Source organism: Bombus pyrosoma, linkage group LG7 (assembly GCF_014825855.1).
Source record: "Bombus pyrosoma isolate SC7728 linkage group LG7, ASM1482585v1, whole genome shotgun sequence".
NCBI lineage: Eukaryota > Metazoa > Arthropoda > Insecta > Hymenoptera > Apidae > Bombus > Bombus pyrosoma.
The window spans coordinates 11,292,049-11,314,559 of record NC_057776.1 but is presented as its reverse complement, the minus strand read 5'-3'; the positions used below and the strand labels follow the sequence as shown (position 1 = coordinate 11,314,559).

At 47.6% G+C, this 22,511-nt stretch overlaps 1 protein-coding gene across 2 annotated transcripts in view; it reads left to right on the top strand.

Moving 5' to 3' along the window:
* The window catches only part of LOC122569408 (homeobox protein caupolican-like), a 76,130-nt gene that overhangs the window by 19,629 nt on the left and 33,990 nt on the right, over window positions 1-22,511 (top strand). Inside the window, exons 1-2 of one of the 2 annotated variants that reach the window (XM_043730406.1) lie at window positions 2,075-2,847; window positions 16,938-17,333. In XM_043730406.1, the coding sequence (XP_043586341.1) occupies window positions 2,800-2,847; window positions 16,938-17,333 (444 nt within the window). In that variant the 5' untranslated portion in view covers window positions 2,075-2,799. Of the gene's footprint in view, window positions 1-2,074; window positions 2,848-16,937; window positions 17,334-22,511 lie in introns of those variants that run through there. The other variant, XM_043730405.1, reaches the window with a different exon arrangement.

The following is a 22,511-nucleotide window of genomic DNA, read 5'->3' as shown; positions in this document are numbered from 1 at the left end:
ACGCGTCCCCGTGCAGAATGTGTACGTGGCACGCCGGCTAGCAAATTGCTCGAGGCAACGTCGCGGAAAATCGTCCGCCGCGTGGCTTGCATTGACACGAATAAGACACATGGCCGACCAAGCATGATAGCGAGGAAAACGCGACCATTTGCACGACCGCGCGAAACCACCACCCGTTCCAAAGTTATTATCGCGCGCCATTTTAAAGGCGAGTCTCTCGATATTGGTGGATAGTCTAAGACACTGTAATTTGCCGAGCAAATACTTCTTCGCAGGTAACAGCCTCTGTAGCTACTGTCTAATAACCCGTGAAATTATTCCAAATGCCAGAGTAACCGAACGATCCCCCTGGCTAATCCTTTCGACGACGGGCCGAGTCCGTGAAATCTCTCCGCCGAGCGAACGTCGCGTTTCGCTCGGAATATTCGGCTCGATTCAGAGCGGAGAGATTTATGCGCTGCCCGAAATAATTGCCGGGATCGGGCAACTTTGTCGTTCGAGAAAACGTCCCGATTCCTTTAAGTGGCTCGTGTTACGAAAGAAAACCTCTCGACGACTCGAGCAACGCGATTCAAATCGCGCTAGATCGTAATAATAGAGATTTATTAGAAACTTAGAAATTATATAGCTGGCATTTCGGGAGGAATAATTTCTAGAAATTGAACAGAGATAACCAACGTTACGGTTATTTCGAGGAGGAGATGCTAGGTATCTCCCGTGAAAGTAACCCATAATAACGCGCGAGCCCATTAATCTTTGCTGGAAAGATTTAATGAACGAGATTTCAACGGTAAATTGGAAAAAAGAAAAGAAAAAAAGAAAAAAAACTAGCTGTTTAGTAAATAATCCACGCGAAATCAAGAAACTCGTTTCCTAAATGTAATAGTATGGTCGAAAGCGACGATAGGGATCTAATGAATGCGGTTCCGTACACCTTCCATTGTTTTATTGTTTCATTCATACGCGTTCTCCGAGATGTTCTATCTACGTTTCTACAAACCATGTTTCCGATCGATGATCTTGGAGACATTCGAGTCTCGTATTTCTCGCGGCGCTTCTTCCACCTCGTCGTTGCGATCGGAACGGAACGATCGAAAAAATTTAACGAAGTTCATTAAGCATGCAGCTGCGATACTCGTCGCCTTCGAGCCTTCGACGCGACCACCACCACCACTTTTTATTTATAAACCATAGGTGCTTGGAGACGGCGTCGATCCAACCGAATTCTTGGAATCGTTCCTCCACGTCGGGGCTGTTCGTCACGGACGTTGCTCCGACTCTCGGCGAAACGTACTCGCGCGGCCGATTGTCGCGAATGCGACGCGCAAAACTCTCGGAGGGTGTCCTTGTAACCCGAACGTTTGGCCGTTCGTGTCACGTAGCCGTAACAAAGTTTCCGAGCTCGAGAAGCGTGGAAACAGGCTGCACGACGCATCGTAGTACTCGGCGATTTCACGAACCGGACAATGGCGCGATATAAGCCGGAAGAAGGTGGCTAGTCGGAGGATAAGGAAAGACAGAGCGGGTGGATAGGTTGGATGACGGAGTTGGGTAGTAGAGAGGGTTGGTCGGAGAGAGAGAGAGAGAGAGAGAGAGAGAGAGAGAACGTGCGAGAGAGGCCAGCAGATTTATTTAAGTCCCTCGCCGTCGGGTTGACAAGAGTAGACTCGCGTAAACATACTCGTTTCTCCTTGTTCCGCCGTGGCCGTTCGTCGAGCCTTAGCGGGGGAACGGCGGCGGCGGCGGCGGCGGCGGCGGTGGTGGCAGAGGCGACGGCGACGTCGGCGGCGGGATCGTTTCACGGTAGTTTCTCGCGGGTGGGGCAAAAGGCGTCGTCGCGCTCGTGGGCACGTTCGGTTCGAAAGGACGCCCGCGCGCGAAACGCTCGGCCAACCGCGAGCCTCGTATCATCCCACGTGACACGCCCGCAGGGTTGTACGAAGCTACGCGATTGGACGGTTCCGTAAGGACTACGTCCCACGTAACGGGAGTGGGGGTAGCCGTTGCTTTCGGTTTTCCTCGCCAGAGGGGGAACTGGGACGGAGCGGAGTGGAAGGCGCTGAAGTGGTGTGAGTAGTCGCGAGTCAGTCGCAGACTGGAGTGCCCTGTGAGAGCAGGGGACGGACCGAACGAACGAACGAACTCTATAACTAATCGCTCGTGACGCTTCGTCGTCTGTCCGAATGTCCGTCCCATCGCCCGACGCGCCGATACGACAACGTTCTTCTACTCCTGTTATCTCCTTCTCGCGGTAACGTGACCCGTGCAGTTGTGACGTGTCGCGCGGCGTTCGACCCGCGAGGAACGAACGTTCCCCGAGAGTCAGCATCCCCGCGTTCGCTAGTGCGGATTTCACCACGTCGAATCGTGCCGCGATAACCTCGTTCTTCGCTCGCGACCTGCTATCGCTGGATTCACCTGTGGACACTTTCGGAACTGTTGGATCTTCGAGCGTCCGTCGGCGGTTCGAGCTGGCACGTTGTCTTCCTGACCAAACCACGGGGAACGCCAGTTTCGACATGTGGTCGCCAGTCGGATTCCTCGATCACGACCGAAAAACACCCTGATGGCAATCACCGTTCGCGAGATATCGCGATCGTTCACCATCGCTGCCCCGTTCGTTGCTATATTCGTGGCGTTCACGGCGTCGCCGAAAGTAGTACTGACTTAGTGAGAGAGTGTAGTAGTGCGTGCAGGTGCGGTTGTGACCTAATTCTCTCCGTTAGTCGACCAGAGAGACATCGAGAGAAAAAAGAGAAGAGCACGTATAGAGAGAACTGATCGTCGAAACGAATCGAGATGTCAGTATACGCGCAGTTCGGATACTCGTATCCGTCGGCGTCCCAGGTGAGTCGTAAACTACGATCCAATACACTTTGCTTCGATGCTCTCAGATTTTTCCTGCGATTGCTGCCTGTTTCTTACTCGTATCGGTCCGACTGTAGGCGTCGTGTTCAGTGGTGTCTCGTTGGCTAATAGTTTCCGAGAATAGAAAGTTGTCGTTCGCGATCTTGACGCAAGATGACATCGCACCGAATATCGTCGCGCACTTTTCGCACGTAGCAGGCCGCGTTTTCGAGAAAAATCCACGGCGAATAGCAGATAATTATCGTTGGCGATGCAGAGGCGGTAGTATGGGTAACGGGTTCGTTCCATTGTCTGCAAAATCGTAGCTCAATTATTCGTCTAATGATGGTCCTTTATCAGGTAGCAATTTCAGAATCGTTGCTAATCACGGCGAACGATCGTTTCTGTTCTTGTTTTTTTCGTGAAAGCGAACGCATTGTGAGACCGACAGCCGGTAATTAAACGTTACTCCCTTGTTAGGCTGCTTTTCCAGATCTCGTTTACGCCGAGATTTTAATTTTTCTCCGTCCACGTATACACTCGTTATGCGTCGAGTGTAACAAAGTTGTTTTCCGGCATCACGCACGTGTTACGATTAATTTACTCGACGTTCGCTTTCTGGCGAACTCGTATATTTTCCTCGCCGAATTTCACCTAATTAACGCCTAAACGATTTTCATTCAACGGATACAGCGTTTAACCTTTAACGCTCGAAAGGCGCGCCAGGTAGTCGCAACAGAAAAAAAAAAATTGTTTCCAATCGATACTAGCAAACAGAGAGTAAAGTTCCGTGAAACGCAATGTCCTTCGTGTTCTATAAGTACACCTGTCCCTTACAAATGTGTACCGACGCGACGGCCGTCGCTCACGAGTTACGATGCTCGTTGGACCTCTCCGTAAGTGTAGGTATTCGATACGTATGAGCGATACACAATTAATAACCGATTTATAGAAGTTTCGTAATACGAATCTAATATCGTCCAAAGAATTATCAAATTCTAAATCGTTATAGCTGAACTTTGCTTTCGTATTCGCAGATTAGCTCGAAAGATACGTGATAGATTGCCGAAGCACCCCGTAGTCCCGTCGTAGTCCTTAGATATACGTAATCGATAAATAACAAGGATCGGTTGTTCTGAAAAAATTCTGAACAAATAGAACCCTCGCTTTTGCCTATTTACACGTCGACGGAAGATTATCTTCCATCTTATTAGTATTTATATCTATTCGTAAAGTAACAATGCTCGGGAAAGGTAATTTGAAAAGGAGAGAAAAAAGAAAGGAAAAAGAAAAAGGCCTGAAAAGAAGGGTCAAAATAAATCACGGTACGATTGTAATCTCTGTGCACTTGTCGGTGAGCAGGTATATACCGTCTGTTCTAAGCTGATCGTCGGTACATAGGATTTTGAAACACGATTAGCGACGATATTATAGTATCCTTGGTGAAGTACAAATATTGTATATTCTGGCGAATTAACTTGCGACTCTATGTTTGTCGCGTTGTCACATTTAGCCCGTAAATAACTGTAGAATCTGCAAATCCAATTATACGCCCCGTAACAACGCCTCAACGGCCATAAAAGAGACTCGTGCGCAAACAATTTTCGATACAATCGACCAGCAAAACGATGTCTTACTTTGTACGTTTGTTTTGAAATTTATGGGTGACCCGTGATAAACGAAACGCACCATTCACACCTTCAGCCTAATAATTTCCTACTGTTCCGATTTCCTAACCTGTTAATCAATTCGATGGACGTATCGAGACAAGGGTGGAAAATTGAATTCTGATTTACGGGATCGGCGGACGATGATCGGCGGTGCGACGCGGCGGTGCGTGGAACGGGGTGGCGTTGAGATCCGCGCAGGCGCGTGGTGATCTTCCTGTAGCCGAAAAAAGGCAGCAGCTCTCAAACGAAATAACATCGGACGAAAACGACGCGCTTACGCGCAGGTGCAGCGTCGAGGCTAGATAATAATACGGGTAGCCCCGTGTTACCCGCATGGGCTCGCGAAAAAGGTGCGAGTTGCATCGGCCGAACAGACAGCGTAGAATCGACTCTCGCATTGTTCCTTTCAACCGCGGCCCGCGAGTTGCCACGCTTTAAAGCTCGGGCTTTCCTTCGTTTTGATTAACTCGATGATAAAGGGGACGCGGCCCCTTTTGTTCCTCGGCTGAACCAACGGTTGAACCGGTGCGCGCCAACTTTACCCGAAGCGAACGCCATTAAAGGCGCATTGAAATCGTCATTTCGCCGTGAGCCAGCCGTCGATCTTGTTTGTCGTACTGTTACAGTATTATTGGAATTGTACTCGTGGCGGTGAAACATCGCTTTCCTTCGTCGTTTATTTCCCGTACGTTCACGCATGTATACGTATGTTTTATTTTGTATGTGCGGGAAGATTAATTTGTTCGGCCCATGGAAGTCTGCAATTAGCGTAGATTTTTGAAGCATGTCCTCGGTAAATCAGCTAATTACGCTGCTGTATTTAGAGAGGTGGGAAATTCACGAATAACTGCTTGCTAACCAGCCACTTGCTGCAACTTGGAGTTTCTTCTTCCTGGATTGTAACTCGCGTTAGATAATTTTCCACCTTCCGTACGTACACCTTCGTCGTTTTAACGATCGAACGATCGGGGGACTTTTTAATTTGGTATCCGAGAGAGTGGCGCAAGTGCGTCATCGGTGCTCTCGAATTCCGATACGTGCCGTGATACGGAACGACGATAATAATTGGTCGGTTATCTTCTCTGGTAACTGCGCGTGTTCCCTATCTGAACGTATTGGCGATCGACGAATTACCGGGCGTTTACATGCGCGCAGGCTGCAACGAGGCACAGCTTCGAGCCCAGCCAGCGGTGTAACGAAAATGAAAAAAACCGACGGGTTTAATTGCTACCGGTGGAATAGTCGAAACGGCGTACGTCTCCTCGCTGCGTTTATATAAACGATTACAAGATCCCTCGGATGCTTTACGATCGCATCGGCGATTCCTGTTGTCCGGGATAATAAATATTTTACGCGGATCATTTCCACGGAAACGCGAGTAACGATAATTGCAGTTTATAGCGTACTTACGTGAATTTATAATAGAGGCTGGTCGCGGCTACGCCAGGCGCAATCGTAAAATTTGCGATTACAGATTAGGTAGTTAATATATTTACTACGACCAGAGAATCCACTGGTGATATCGCCTGTTCCCACCGTTTTCTCTTTGCCCTCATCTTCCCCTTTCCCTCCTGCTTTCCTCCTCGTCGTTCCTTTCTTCGGATCGACGTTACTTCGCGTTAAACGACAAAGGCGTTTCATTTTTCTTTGGCGAAGAGTGTCGAGCGAGACGAACGAGAGAAAGGTTACGTTTATCGTTGGTCGATTGAAAGAACGCCTTATAATGGCACCTTTAATTAAGCGAACCAGATGGATATTGCCACGAGCGCGTTATGTACTGTTTTATGAAGTCCCCGTCTATCTCCTATCTCCCTTTCTCTCTCACACGCTCTCTCTCTGTCTGTCTCTGTCTCTGTCTATCTATCTGATTCGCTCGCGTATGTTTTCGTATGCCGTTTAACGTAAAAAATTCGAACGTGGCGTTGAACGGCAGTGATTAATCTCGGTGCGGTTCCCGCGCGGCCATTTAGCCTGCACGCTACACGGTCCCCATTCAATTTTCCAGCATTTTCAGCGTTACATGCTAATGAAATTCTCGCCGCGGAATGCGTTCGATTCGTTTTATGGATGGCCGTGTAATTAACGGGAAAGTTATGTCCAAGTTTATGCACGAAAACTTCGCGGTCCGCTGGTACAGCATACGTTTGTAAAAGTATTTACACTTGAAACATTCTGTTTCTAATTTTTTCGTAGTCCGCGATTATCTTACGAGTTGATCCTCTAATTTCGCAGTTATCGTCGGTGTTTATCCAGTTATAGGTATAGAATTTCGCTTCCAGCGAGAAAGTAAACTCGACGAATAGTCGCGGTTGTTAGTAGAGAAAAAAAACGAATTACGTTCTGCACAAAGACGGATAAACAGAAACTAAAGCGAGTATTCGGGAAAAAAAAACATTTTTCATAATCTCTTGTACGACTGCGTTGCGTAGCGTAGGGCAAGGTGCTAACACGAGTCCACCTAATGTAACGTTAATGATATACCGGCGTGCACTTGTGGTACGCGTCTCTTAAGCGTTACATCTACGTTGGTTACGTCTTTGACTGGGGTCACGGGTTAACAGCCTAATGATATTAATTAATTCACCGTCAAAGAAGTAACGATACTTGTTATGAAACGACTCGGCGTTGGTAGTCGATGCGGTGTTGCGAAAGTTGTTCAGAAATCAAGAATGCAACGCAATGTGTATTTAGTGGAAAAATTGAATAATCATGTAGGAACGAGAGAATGAAGGAGGCAGATAGAGAGAGAGAGAGAGAGAAACGGTTGGAACAGCGGTGGGGAGAAAGGTTGAGGGCGCACGGTTCGCAGGCACGGTTTAAGAATTCGTTTGTTAACGCGTAATGAGAAACGGCAATTGGCCGTGGCTCGTTAAGTTGGCCAACAACGCATCGATCGCGATTCTTCCGTTATTTGTCAGCGGCTGTAAAACATGTCGGACAGGTCGACTTTCTACGCGGGAACATCTGTTCGCCGATTATGCGCGGCCGCGTAACGACGGTAATTACTTTTTCGTTCGGCGAATAATTAGTAACAAAGTTATTAGTACCACTGTTCTTACAGTGCTGCTTGTTAACAAGACACCGATGAGTATGCATTAATTAAACCGCTCGACGAAAACGGAACGACGTTCTACCATAGCGAAAATCGTATTTTCTTTCGTAATATGCAAGCGCGTATACAAGTATATATTACACGCATAGATCGACCTGCAAGTCGATGATTAAGTTCGACAAAACGACGATTTCCATGAAATGTTTTTCTTACCGAACGACCAATCATCCGCGTGTCCACGTACGTGTACGTGCATGCCACGAGGGACGGAAAGCAGTGAAAATTCGCTCGTTCGCTCGTTTCGCGCTTATCGAGTAAACGAAATACAGTATACCCTTGGCCGAGAGTAACGAAATCTATCGTCTAGGTATAAGAATTCTATCCGAGAAATCATGCTCGTACAACGAGAACGTGGATACCCTGGTCTCTTGCGTCTAATGAGCGACGTCGATCGGTTCCGCGCACCGCTGAATTTACGATCGCGTTGGACTCGCGAGCCGAGTCGAGTCGAGTCGAGCAGAGAGAGCCCCTCCATCCTCGCTGTCGTAACGTCCCCGCCTTTTGCAACGGAGCGCATCGCGCGATTTCGATATCAACGGTCGAGCATCTGTTTGCAAAGTTACGTCCGCGAGAGCGTAATGGCAATAACGCGCACGGCGCAATGGATACATCGGTTCGTCGTATAATTACGGCCCTGAACACGGAAGCGCTCGATATCTGCGTAATATCAGTTTTCATGATCGTGGCCTACGCTCTTCTCGCGTCTCCCTTTCCCTCTTTCTCCCCCTTCTTTCCTGTCCTTCATCCACTCACTTTTCGTTTACCATGTTCACGAGCACAGTGTCGTCGGCGAACTTTCGATCGGAAGGGCCGAAACGGACCCTCCGATTTACGTTTCGCTGTGATTTTCTCAACCACCGCGGACAGCCGCCGCGTTTTTCTCCCGAGCGGCTAAAAATTGCGACCTCGCGCCATGCTTATTACCGAGGCTGTACCTTTCCTGTAATCGGTGATTGCAAGGTAAATGAGATTAAATGCCGTTTGATCGTCGCAATTTCAGGTTGCGTCTCGCAACATTCGTCCGAATGCTGCACCTGGTATTTACGCGTTTCGTAGCCTGCCGTACCGATAGCGTAGAAAGCGTAACAAAGAGCCGATCGAGACGACGCGAATCGTTACCGCGATATTCCCTCGTATTAAACCCTGAAAAATTTAATTGCGGTTTATTTGACGCGTATCGTCGATCGTAGATACCACCGACCCGAGCAAAGATACACTCCCCTCGTATCCTTTCGATACGCGTAGCAATTTGTAACGATACACAGAGAAATCCGCCGGTCGTTAGCCGATTAACTTGGCGAAATTATTACTTTGTCGACGGTGTGCGATCGGTTACAATAATGCCCGTCGAGATATCAGCTTCGCGTTCTATACATACGTCTGTCGCGTACCTACAGCCGTGTATCGCATGACCGACCAGGGAATTTCGAGGTTCGTTCACTTCGTTAAATCGCGTTATTATAGCATCGTTATCCGGTTGTACTTTGTTATTACCCGTGGTGTTTATCCGGGATCGGCGGAGATTCGGTAGAAGCATGAAGCTAGGCTGCTCGATGATTGACGGAATCGGCAATTACGGCACGGATTCTCGCACGTACTTACCTACCGGGCACCGCACCGTCCTGCTGCACCGACCTTACACGCACGTCGCGGAAACCGGTTGTTTCTCTTTAAAGGTGCACGTGTCTCATTCGCACGGGAACGGCCTCGCACCGCTGCGAATTCGGCCGGGCTTCTCCTTTTCACGATTTCTCGGGGACCTGGGTCTCTTTCGGCCGCAGCAGACCGTATATACCCGGTCGATCCGGCAGGAATGTCGTTTCTGAGAAAAACGATCGATATGTATATCGTGTAGATTGAATTTCACTCGGGACAGAGAGCGTCCTGTCTCGGACGAATTTTATTTTGCAGCGCGTACGCGAACGCCCGGCGACGTGCTATTTCTTTTTCTCCTTCGTTCTTTTCTCTTTTTCGTACTCCGACCTTTTTAACATCAACGTTTAGCGTCGAACGAGAGAGCGCGCGCAGAAAGGAGAAGAAAGAATCGCTTCTCGTTTGTCTTTCGGCGAATGGTATAAAATGAAACGGCTGGAGCGAGGATTTTTCACAAATTTTCTCCGACGCGGGACTCGTCGTAAAAATTTAGTCGGTCGGTAAAGAAACGTGTTTCGGCAAGCCGCGTAAAAATACCAACGGTCCCCGTCACTCGTACGGTTAACGTTCACGCCTTCTTAACGTCGAGTTACAGCCACTTTAACGGAGTCTTTAGGGCTTCAAATAGATCTCTTGCCGGCCCCTGACGCGCATCCTTTTCCATCTAGACGTTTTTAAAGCCGCGACGCTCCACGAAACCGCTCTCGGCATTCCGTGGCGCCCTTTAGCCCCCGGAGGTAATTAACGTTAAATCGTTGCCGTCATTATTGTACGATATATTTCATTGGCATCTGGCGTCTGTCGTTGTTCCCGACTCCACGCACCGAAAATCACGATTTCTTACGTTTACCTCCTTCTCCTCGTTTCCATTGTTACGGCTCTGTTTATGTGGCCATCGAGCGCGTGGATCAACGATTCATTCGCTATAAATAGGAACTTTAGAAAAATCGGTGCTTCCTTTGAGAACTTTCACCGAACGACGAACAAAGAAGCCATACGTCGTCAAATGCTTCGTAGATTTTTATTTTCCATTCTTACTTTGAAGTTGACAACACCGCCGCTAACTAACCGTAATGCCTCGCATCGTAGTTCGACGCGAGATACGATTACGTTCCGAAATAAATAAATAAAAAGGGATCGAGACTCGTTCGTTAACGCAGTACGAACGAGTTTATCGAGGCGCCAGACCTTTAAGTTGGAAACGATATTCTACGCGGCGCGGAGACAACAGATAACATAGCTGGAAATCCGATTAACTTCTATCCACGAGCGATACGGACAAATTGCAATCACGCGACGCGTTACATTTGAGTTACGTTTCACCGGCAACTGAAAGAGAATAAAAGAGAGAAAGGATCACCGCAACGGTTAATTTGTCGCGAGAAAGAAGTGGTGTCGGGGTCCGGGGCCGTAAATGCCGTTGTCGTACAAGATCTCGCGCGAAGAGGAGGAGGTGGGGTCGCAAGGAGGTCTGAAGAAGGCTCCTGCGCCCTCCTTACGTACTCGAGAATTCAGCGACGAGAAAAAGACACGCGGCCGAGGAAGGTGGAAGGAGCTGCCTTGGCAAAGGAAACGGGCCAGGGACGGAAGGGGAGAATCGGTCTAGAGACTCTGTCCATTCGTATCCCCGGGTCCGCCATCTTTTTCGTGCGAATTGCGCGCGCGTATTGCGTTCCTATCGGTCTCTGACCGCGTTTATACTTCTCCAACGGGGGGACTCTTTCGCTTTAACGGAATTTTGCCCTCTCAGAGCGAATCGAATCGTTCAGCCCCCGGTGACTGTCCGCGCAGAATTACGTTCGAAATTGTCTCGCGTGATTCCGTGAAATCGGTTGTTAGACGATTATCACGTCGGTTGTTTCGTTGTCGCGTGTGCCACTGGTGACTAAGAGCGGCACATTGTCAAGTTTCTCCGATTACTTTGCACGAGCGGCGATAACTCGCGATCAAACCGCTACTTAGCTCAACTTCGACACGTGTAATCCTGTTTATGAAGAACCCTTTACTTACCGGTGCGAGTCCTGTTCTCCGACAACTTACTCGGTCTTCACGCTCTGGCCTCTTCTTCCGCGTGTCTTCGTTCCTGACACGCGTGCATGCATAGATTAGTGTTTCGTGAGGGTAAAAGAACGATAAAGGAAAGTCAGCTTTTCGAATTTGGGTCTTTGCGTTCGCAAAACGTGTCGATCCAACGCGTCAACGTGACGTGTCGTGGTCGACGGATGCCTATCGAAATTCTTGGAAACGATTACCTTCCGAGTCTAAATTAATCAGACGGACGACTTTCAAGAAAAAATTGAAGAGCTAGCCCGAGGGCCTTTTATCGTCGCTGATATTGGAGCACGATGTCTATCGGCCGATCGATTACCGCGATAGTCCGCGGCACGAAATTATAGGTTGGACGGACGCACTTCCGGTCCTTCGGCTCGTGATTGTGCTAACCGATCGGACGATCGGCGGGAGATCCACGGTTGCGACATTTCCTTCATGTTCGAAATTAACGTTATTTACTTGCGAAACAATCGTTAATAAAATGACGACGCGATCGAGCCATGCCAGATCGCGCAGTCATCGACAGAGGCGACGATTTCATCGATCGCGCGCGAGTTTATTCAGCGCAGGTATCGAACACGATATCGATACATTGTAAATTCGCGGGCATCGAGAATAAGGGGTTGCCGCACTTACGTCGAAATTACACGTTCGTACCGGTAAATTATTCCTCATCATCGACGTCCAGAGAGGCTGCATTCTCTTTACACCTGCGTCACGCACCGCTTATTCGTGCATCGGATCATCGATAAACCATACTTAACGTTTTCCACGAACCATTCGCTCCTCGACTGGCTCGCGCGTACACTCGAGACCGAACCGCTCCGAGCGTCTTCCAATTAAAACATACGCTATAATTACCCGGCAATCATGATCGAACGTTTCTCGTGGCTGGATTTGAATTTTATTTCTCAATCACTCGCGTTTCTCTTTCCGCCTGTGGCGCACGAATACGGCGACGCGCGGACGAAGCCTCTCGCGTGGAGAACCCGTCGCAGAGTTCGTTTCACCCTTGGAGAGGGGTTGATTCGCGAACGCAACTGTCACCGAGTCGTCGACGAGTAAAAGAGAGACCGGTGGTGGGTTTGTCAGGGCTACGGAAGAGAACCGTGGTGAAAGGTAGAACGGTAGAGGAAAGGACGGACGAACGTGTCAGGATCGTTTCTGCCAGGCCCAGGATCCGTAGGGTTTTCGCGGCGGTGGTTGCTGCCGCGGGGGTGAAAGCGGGCTTTTAAAAGGTTCCGATGGGAAACCCAGCAGGGCGTGAATGGCTCCAGACGCGCTGGAGGAGCCGAAACGTTCCGTGAGAGACGAATTGGCGAGAGCGAGAATGACGGGGCGAGACGAGGAAGGAACGAGGCAGAGTCACGGGAAAAGGAAAGAGACACCAGTATAGAACGCATACAGAGAAAGAGGATTGTGCGTGCACGGGGACACACGCGTGCACACAGGCACGCATGTGTCACGGCCTCGAGGTGTTCCACCACCTCCTCCTCCTCCTGCTCCTCCTCCACCACCACCTACTCCTCCTCCTCCTCCTCCTCTTCTCGGCTCTTTGTTCACGAAAGTTCGGTTTACCTCGTTCCCTTCCGAGACCGGGTCTGTCCGGGTGTCTGCCTTTTTTCTCGTCTATTTTTGCGCCAGCTTCTTTCCGAGCGCGCGAACGAGCCTCCAACGACCAGAGAAGACCGTTTCGCTCGTGGAAATAGAGAAACGCCGGTACTCCTAAACGATTATGGCGAACGCGTGTCGTTTTAATCGAAGATCTCGCTGTGGCGATATCGCGGGACTTTGCGCACGTCTCTCAGGTTTGCATACCGAAAGGAGGCACATTTTCGATAGAGACAAAATCGTGCGTGGAGATGGAGCGAGCGAAAGTGGTCGCGACAGCTCGTTCACCACGACAGTTACGTCAATGTTGATGAAAATAAATTAAGTCGCATAGGAATTGCGGCGAATCGGAGGTCGACAGGATGATCTCGTGGATGATCGGCGCGTCGTCCAATTTCACGGTGGAACGCTATTTAAGTATCGCTAGCGATAAATTATCGGACGAAATTTGTAGCCGGCAGCCACGGGGCGTCGAAATATCTTACGACTATTTAGCGCGACGTGGAATCCCGCTTTTCGTAAACACGTCCACGCCGCGAAAAATATGGACGCGTTATAAAAAACGGTGGCGACGTCTCCTTCCTCCCTCTTCTCCATTCTTTCCCTGCTTCTTTTTTCTTCTCCGCCTCTTGTTCGACGAGATTTCTTTTCTGTAGGAGAGCAACGAGAAAACAAAGGGGCGAAGGGAAAATCGTGCGTGTGAAAATAATGTTTCCGATGATCCTATTTATCACGTTTCCCGTGGGCGTCCTGTCGCCTGGCCTCCGATTTCGACACGCGCTCTACGAATAGAAAGGTGCTACGTGAGCGAACAGTTTTCCTCCGACTCGTCTTCTTCTCCTCCATCGACTTCGTCTCCTTTTCCTCCCTGCTTCTCTACAGCGAGCGGAATACGCGAGACGAAGACTCTCTTTATCAACGCGACGATCCACGGAGATCCTCTCTCTGCCCTTCCACCCTTTCAGCTCTGCGGAGCTCGTTCTCTCGAAATAACTCCACGCCCTTGCCGTATTAATTACCAGGATTCATTTCATCCTCATTTACCGCGAGCTAATTTACCGCGCGGAGAAGCCTACGCGATATATATGTACGCAGACCTTCCCTCGTGAGTACTCCGCGCGAGAGATCGACGACGCACGCTGCCTTTGGGAAGCGATTAATCGCGGGATCGCGCCACCGTTGCCTGCCTAGAACGCTGGAACATGGTTCGCGGAATCAGAGGCAACAAACGGGGGGAATTAATATACACGGGACGAGTATTTTTGGAATCCGCGCGTGATTAAATTCCGCCCTGTTCGAACGGAGGAGTCGTTCGATGCGTGACAGATATATTTCCATATAGAAATAATATTTATCTAGCAACACGCGATGCGTTTGCTACTTTATCGCTAGCGATGGTAAAACGAGTGCAAGAAAGTCGATCTAGAAATAATTTGTCTGGCTCGTTCGCTTTTCCATTTCGTCGTTAACTCTGTTTGTCCGTGTAGATAATTTGTAAATGTTAGGAGTATACGCGCGATTATCTAAATAACCAGGACTTCGTGAATTATATCCGTCGATACTGCGTCGACGAATAACATTCGGTATTCTAAGCAAAAATAATAGGTTCAGACATTGAGCGGTCGTACGATTATTCAAACGTAATGGAAGCGCCAGTGCACGTAAGCGCAAGGTAGCTAGAGGTGTCCACTGACGATAAAAGTTGCAGGGAAGCATGATTCAGAGACGCCTTAACGAGAAGTTATTAACGCAAGATTATTATGTAAAGCACTCCCCGCGATTAAAACCTATCGGTATGTTTATTATCGCTACAATCGATTCGATTTCGATGTTGCGTTTGTTTATATTTCATTTTTTAACAAGGCGTGCAACAGGTATGACGTGCATTATGACCAACGAGACAAACGATTTTTTATCTTCGTGTAGCTCTTGCATATCGTAGGAATGATTAACATTAATTAAGCAGTTATCGTGGTGGTAATGTCTTGTTCTCCTTGCGTGATATCAATCTTGTTCTTTTTTTTTTTTTTTAAGCCAAAGTACTATAATGCAAATTTCGAAGCTGATCGATTACGCCAACCACATTAATTATCGATAGTTTTGCGATGCTCGTCCTTTCCGACCTAGGTCCATCCATCAACCGATCGTTTGCATTTTTTTTGGAAGTATCGTCCGTTCTTTTGAATATCAAGCGCGTATGTCTCGTGTAAAACATACTTGCAATTTTTGCCGTTCCGAAATTTGTTCCGTGTTTGCACGTAGCATCTGTATTTTCACTCGGCCGATATCCTTATAGCGTAATATAAAATAATCCTTTGTTACATAAAACGTGGAATATTTTTGGTCGAACGCGTACAACAATTAGGCTGTGGAGAACGACATACGCATCAAGATATTTGCTATCGTTGGTTTGGTTCTGGTACTCGACGCGGCGATAGCAGCCAAACAAAATTGAAGTACTTTCGACGAAAAAGAAAAAAAAAGCGGTCGGGTGCGTTTCTTTCCGCATTAACATGCGACGAGCGTAATTTTCATGCGATATTTTGGTCGTTTGCAAAAGCGTAAACAAGGATCGTTGATGTACGAAGGCTGGCCAACAATTTGACTTGCTCCAAGATAAATTTCCATTTAATTTATTCGGTCTGGAAAGCTTCGAGTGACATTTACGGTAAATATACTCGGCTGTCATTATACGAAATTACGTGACAATTATTGCTATCGGAGGACCCTGATCGCGAGCGAACATTGATGTCGCACTACGTAATTCCAGCCACGGGAAACATAGCACGTACTTCGTTTGAAACTTCGATCAAAGATTTCCGAAGTGAATTATAGTTGGCATTTTTTATTATTATTTGTTCCACCTCTCGATCCCCTTCTCGCGTTGACGATCCTTTTAAGGAGTTAATTGTCGTGTGTCATCTGTTGTTTAATAACGACAGATACCGCTACTCCATCCTCGATTATCGTCCATTAAAGTAACACGGAATTGCTATCGAGTTATCGAGCACGCATTTATAATCGGATCCGCGGCGATAAGCGTGTATCACCTGCTTTTGAAATTACCGTCATTACCGCTATTAACCCTTTACTCTAGAATTATTTTTAAAACCGATATCGCCTGGTTAACCCGCAATTTATTTCCATGTATCTACTTGTTTTATTCGACCTGCGAACGTTTTTTCTTTTCTTCCCTTTTTTTTCTTTTTTCACCTACGTACATCGGTACACGGTGTTAACTAAGAGCTGTTGACGGAAACGACAACGAAACGGGTAATATGAATCAGCGGTAACATGAGTCACGGACAAAGGGTCGAGGAAAGGCGCAGGGATTTTATATCGTACCACGTTATTGCCATATAATTTGTTTACGTACAGATTTTCTACCTTGTTTCGATACTCGAGCGCGATTATCTAAACGTAATTCGTTCGATGTATCAGATATCGTTCCTAAACTCGTCCTTCTTAATGTTAATTCAATTAAATTTCCTATCTAGCTGATTATCTTATTATTCGGTGTTGCCACCACTTCAAATTTCATTGACAAGATCTCCTCTTATCTCCGCTTTCGTCAAAAGCGCTGTTAATCAGTTTTTTATCGGAACATCGACCCGTTCCACGATATCTATCCACAAGTTCACGAAGATCGTAACCCATACGGCCAAAGATTTTCCATTCTCCGTTTGTTTCAAAAATCAGGAGAAATCAGGAAAGATCGCCTACCGTTCCATTCAAACGCTGAAAATACCTCCAATCGTTTATTCTTACGCGTATATTTGCATACATATATACCGTACCTACGTTAAAATCCGCAAATTGTCTTCCGTTTTTCCTGTAGAACGCGACAAAATAATTCTTTCACGGACATCAAAATTCTTAACCCCGCCCAAACCCATAAGGAACACCTTCGAACCACACCCTATACACACCCATGATCAGCTGGCCGAAGCAAGCGAGCGTGTTGCTAATACGTCCCGTTAAAATCATTTTAGCTGCTGGTGAGCGGCGGACAGCCAACGACGGCGACGTCGCCGGCGATGTCGTCGGGTGGCGCACTCAGCCCTGGTGCGCTCTCGCCTTCGTCGACGGCGACGACGACCGGCGCCGCGGCCGCACCCGCCTCCGGAGGAGCGAGCACCCCTGTGGCCGGCACTACGGGACCTGGTTGCTGCGAAAACGGCAGGCCCATGATGACGGACCCCGTGACCGGACAAACAGTCTGCAGCTGTCAATACGACAGCGCGGCCAGGTTGGCACTGGGCGCGTACCCAAGGCTAGCACCCACCGCAACCTCCTACTCGTCTTACCCTACGCCGACACCCTCCACCACCGATCAAGGACCATATCCTAGCATCGGTATGGACAGCTCCGCGTTCTATCCTCCTCTGGTGAGTATCACTCGTCTTGTTTCTTTCTACGCTGTTCTCGTTTTTTTTCTTTCGTTCCGTTTCTTTTCCTTTTCTTTTTTTCCTTTCTCTGCAAGAAAGAAGGTCGCAGGTTAATTGCGAGAAGCTAATTAGCGATATTTACGCAACGACAAATGAATTATTCATAGGTGATTATTCAACGAAGCTGTTGCGTACGGGAATGTTTTGTAGGGTGGGTGGGATTTGAATATCGTGTACAGCGGTTAGCGAGTGTTGCGAGATTTAAATAGTAAGATTCCGGTTTTTTTTTTCGAATATCCTTTCGAGATTACAGAATATCCTTATGGCCATTGCATATGACGAATTATTTTTGTTCGAAGCACCCTGTATGCTCTTCTAACTAAAGAATTTCGTGTCACTCTTTACGCAGCTCGACGAAATAACTTTCGTTACTTGGAAACGATAAATTACACGAGTGGCGTATTGTAGCGCTAATCGAAAGACTTACGAGCGCCTCGTATTTATAAACGCGATCGTTAAACGGTTTATTAGCTGCGTTTCGAAAGAGGAAAGCAGACGTCCGCCTGCTCGGTGCTTTTGCAATACGCTTTGTAACGTTTCACGCGTGAAATACGCGAGACCGTCGTGGTCGCAGACTGATCGGACCGTCGTGCTAGGCGTGTCGGACGATTATTACTCTCACTGGCCAAACTCGAGACGGATTAGCGGTTGGTCCTGTCACGAATTAGCTTGGAATCCCGGTTGATGGAAGCGCGGAGACGAGTGTCTCTCGCGCCCGCTAGAATCACCGAGAAATCCATGCGTCCGACTCGATCGCGTTTTCTAGCCGCCTCCGTCGCCGGCTGTGTCGAATTATTCACGCGCGGCTGTCGCGAGCAGAGCGATAATCTCGTTTAAGTTTCGGTTCGCGGAAGACGCGTCTCGCGTCGTCTAGCTACGTCTAACGAGGACTCCGTGATGAATTCACGGTTATATTTCAGGGGCGAATCTCGCTCGCCAAAGGCCGCCCGGGAATCTTGTGAAACACGCGTTTCTCGTGCAAACACACGCGTTTCCTCTCGGCCGTTTTCATCGCGCGGAAAAAACACGGCTAAGAATAAGTCTCGTCGTGGTTGCGTTAGGAGAAACGCTTTTACCCGAGACGAAAATGACATCGCGAAGATCGCGGCTCGCGTGCCATCGTAGAAAAGTGTCGGCGTGGGTAATTAAGTCAGCGCGGACATTGAAATTACATCGAATCGGTATCGCGTGCGGGACACGAAGAAATAGGTAGGCGGAGCGAGAAACATTCAAGTTCGTTGTAAAACTTGTTCGAAGCGAAAGGAGCCTGGGATCGACAAGACGCGACACGGTCACAGTTCTGTTCGATGTACGTGCATTTAGTTGAGAAGACTGCGACGACTTTATACGCGTAAAGCGGAGAATATGCAGACCATCGGTCATTCTCTATAGGGCGTTGAATTATTAAGAGATGTTATTAACTGGTACTAGATACGTAATGTGACGTGTGGAAGAGAGGCATCGGACGATTTTACGTAGGCGGATGAAGTGTTTTGAACACGACAAAAATGAACTCTAGACGGGTGATTGGAGCGAGATCACGCGTGTAGAAACAAAACTGTTTGCGTTTAATCGCGAGCATATCGACGATAGCCTGATAAAACGCGGTTGACGTAGACGTATAGAAATAGACGCGCGATCGTATCGGGGTTTCGGCCAATTTATATCTGCACTCGAGCGTGGATACTCACCACCGGGAGGTAGAAACGATAAAAAGATTGGCGTGGAAAACACGCTCGGTCCGCCAGATGTTGCAAGCCCATTTGAAGCGACTTCGACCGGCGAGCTTCGAACCAAGAAAGGGATAGACAGAGAGAGCTGATAATTAAATTCTGCATTTATTGCCGGCGACGCGACGTTCTCCTTTTTGCCGCCGCAGTTCTCTCTCGTAGTACGTTGCGAACGATAAGTACATTAATCCTTTGCCAGAGTGAAAGGTCAATTCGAGACACGCCGTATCATACGTTAGAATATCGTGTCGGTGAATTTTTATCGTACGAAACACGCGTTTCCTGTGGCGTGCATCGGGCACCGTGTACGCGTTTGCTTTCCTTTCTCATACGACGGATCGTTCGTGCAATTAGATCCGAACTTTGTTCCAAAATACGTTGCCTCGAAGATAATAACTGGCGCGTTATTATCGTTATTTGGCTTTCGGTGTGCGAGAAAGTTCTCCGGGGTGGAGAGAGGAAGCGCGCCCAATTAAATTTGAATTTATCGGCATAATTATACTAATTGGTTGTTTTGGACGAAATCATGGAACAATCAATCTTGCGCCCCTCTGCCAACCGGTCGAGACTGATTGGATAAAGGCAGGCAACGAGTTCCAGGTACAGACTTATCCCTCTATGGCACCGTCCGGAGTGACTCGTCATTCTACCACTTAAACGCTACAAGCCATTTAAATCTCACGTACAAAGACGTAATCGAAATCAAATTGAAACTGGAATTCGTTTAACGCTGTTTCAACATCGACACGGAAGCAAAATTCCACTGGTTCGGGAATAGATATTTCCGTGACAAAAGTGCCGGTTTTCTTATCTTAACAGCTTCTCTCTGAGCGCGATTTAATTAACGGGACAGCCGCCTTAAAATAGGACAAGGTGACGATGCGAGGTAGACAGAGTGTAACCGAGTATTTAACCGATCGAGATACGAATGTCCGTGATATCCACGTTTATGATGAATTTCTACCTCGAACCGTGCACACAGCCAATCAGCAACGCGTGTCATTCGATAACGACCGGATATCTTTCATTGGGTGAAATTATACGGTCGCTTTTTACATCGCCAAATGGAACGAATCGGACGAAATCGCAGATAACGAGCGATTTCGACTGTCGCGAGCCGCGTATCGTTCCATGACATTCAAATTTCCTCGGAATATTTCCCGTGCCCCGCGTATCGATCGCACGACACCGATTCTCAAGTTGGAAAGTTATCGTCGTCACTCCATCTAGCGGCCGATAATGCGCGCGTGTCGTTACACGGTTTGGTTCTTTCGAAGCGTTTATCTTCACCACCGCAAATGCTAACCGCGGCTTTTTGATCTTCACCGCGCAATCAGTCCCAGTCGGAACTGATAACGAGAGATACCATCGCTCGTCTGCTTATCTCGAATGGTCAAGCTGAAACGTAAGAATGACTTGGATTTTGTGCGCGATTCTTTGAAGAGGGTTGCTTTCTCGCCAGTCGTGACCATATTCGATGATAGTAACCAATTACGAACGCTAATTACGCCGATTAATAGCATTATAGTAGTACGAGGAATGGAACGAGACAGGAACGTAATGAAAACGTAGAATCCGATAAGGAAATTGAAACGGCCTTTCATTGAAAATAAGAGTATGTGCGAGTACTTTTTCTAACGACAGTACTATACAGCGAACACTGTCAATGTTTTCCCCCGTTTCATAGGATTGAATCTATAACAGTCATGTAACGTAATAGTTAGTTCAGTTCATAGAATAGAATTCTCTTGCACAATAATGCACTAATTAATATTAATGAATTGACAAGTAACATGTTGTAAATTATACACTTAGCTGACTTGTAATTTGTAAAACTAAATTATACCTGTTTTTATTGCAAAATTGCTACTGTCACGCAGAAGAATTTATTAGCATAAGTAATTTGTAACCTGTAAGATTTCGCTATTAATATTCGTTAAATTGTGTTATACAGCACAATCAAGCCATTAAAGACCCGGCACAGTACGTACACAGCATACACAGTAGAGGTTGAGAAACAAAAATACCGTCGTAGCTTACGTTCTGTTATTTTCAACATATCAAAAATCTATGAAATTCTCGCAATCCCCTTTTCCAGCCACGATATTAAAAAGTAAAATTCGATGATACGAATCGACTGAAAACAAATTGCGAATAAAATGTTACGCAATGCCGTGGCGCTGCCAGTTCTTAATGGGTTAAATAGAATCGGTAGTACCGATTCAAACATATCCAATCGCTCGATTCCCTTTCCCCTGTAAACTCGTAATCGTCGACCTTAACGGTTCACGTGATTCCATGACAATCAGCATTATGAATGTGCCAGCGATCGACGAACGCGCGATATCGGGTCGACGAATTAATTTAGATTGGCGTTTTATCGGCAATAGGGTGCGGGTGGCTGGCGAACGCAAGGAATGCGGATTGAAACGCACGGGGTGTGATTTCTGTTATTTCACAGTTCGTTTCACGAGTGCGTGGCGTTTTGAAGCGGATGTTAATCGATTCTGGGACATTTCCCGACACGTTGTACGCCAATTACGACACCGTTTCTCGACAGTGCCATTCATAAATTGTCGCTCGATTAGGCGCGTAACGTTATCGAGTAGAACTTCGACGCTTCGGTGAAAAATTGTGTTCCGCGCGATTCTTAAACGCGGCCGTGTCTCGTTCCCGATGCTCCTCGCAACGGGTCGAGGAAAGAGGAAGCGAAGGAAAGGCGGGAAGCAGAAGTAGCGCTGCAACGAACCTACTTATGGAGTCGATACTGGTTCAGCTGCGTTTGGTGTCGTCGAGGTTGTCGCCGTTCTGTTAATTAAATGGAATTGCGAATTAAGTTGGTTTTCTTTAAAAGTACATAGAGAAACAAGGTTTCGTACCTATCGTGCGATATACGAAACTCAGACTTGAAGGGATCCAACGTAAATTTTAGTCGTTTGTGTCCTTCGAGATCGAATCGCAGCTACGATCCTGCGATGAACAAGTTCAACCTACGTTCAACGGTCTTGTTAGCGATCCTCCGTTGTAGACACCGCTTCGGTAGATTTCAAGGTATCGTTCCAACCGTTCGTTTCACTCGTATAATTGTCCCCCTCGGTCTAGTTCGTGTCGTATTCAAAACGGTTCTCACGCGTTTGGTTAATTGCTCAAGGCCGTATATTATTCCACTTTTCGACTACAAAAGGATAGAGAGATTTACGTCGCAACGACTTAGAAAAAGATTGAAATTTCTTGCGTTTTATCTGGAAACACATGTTGGCGTGATCCCACGCGATTGTTCGAATAAATGGAAATAGCGGACGTTTCCTGTCTCTTCGCAGAGCGGGCTCGTCCGCTCGAATCCGCGCGGTCGCATGTCTCCGGCGCAATGAAAGAGCCGTTGGAGCAT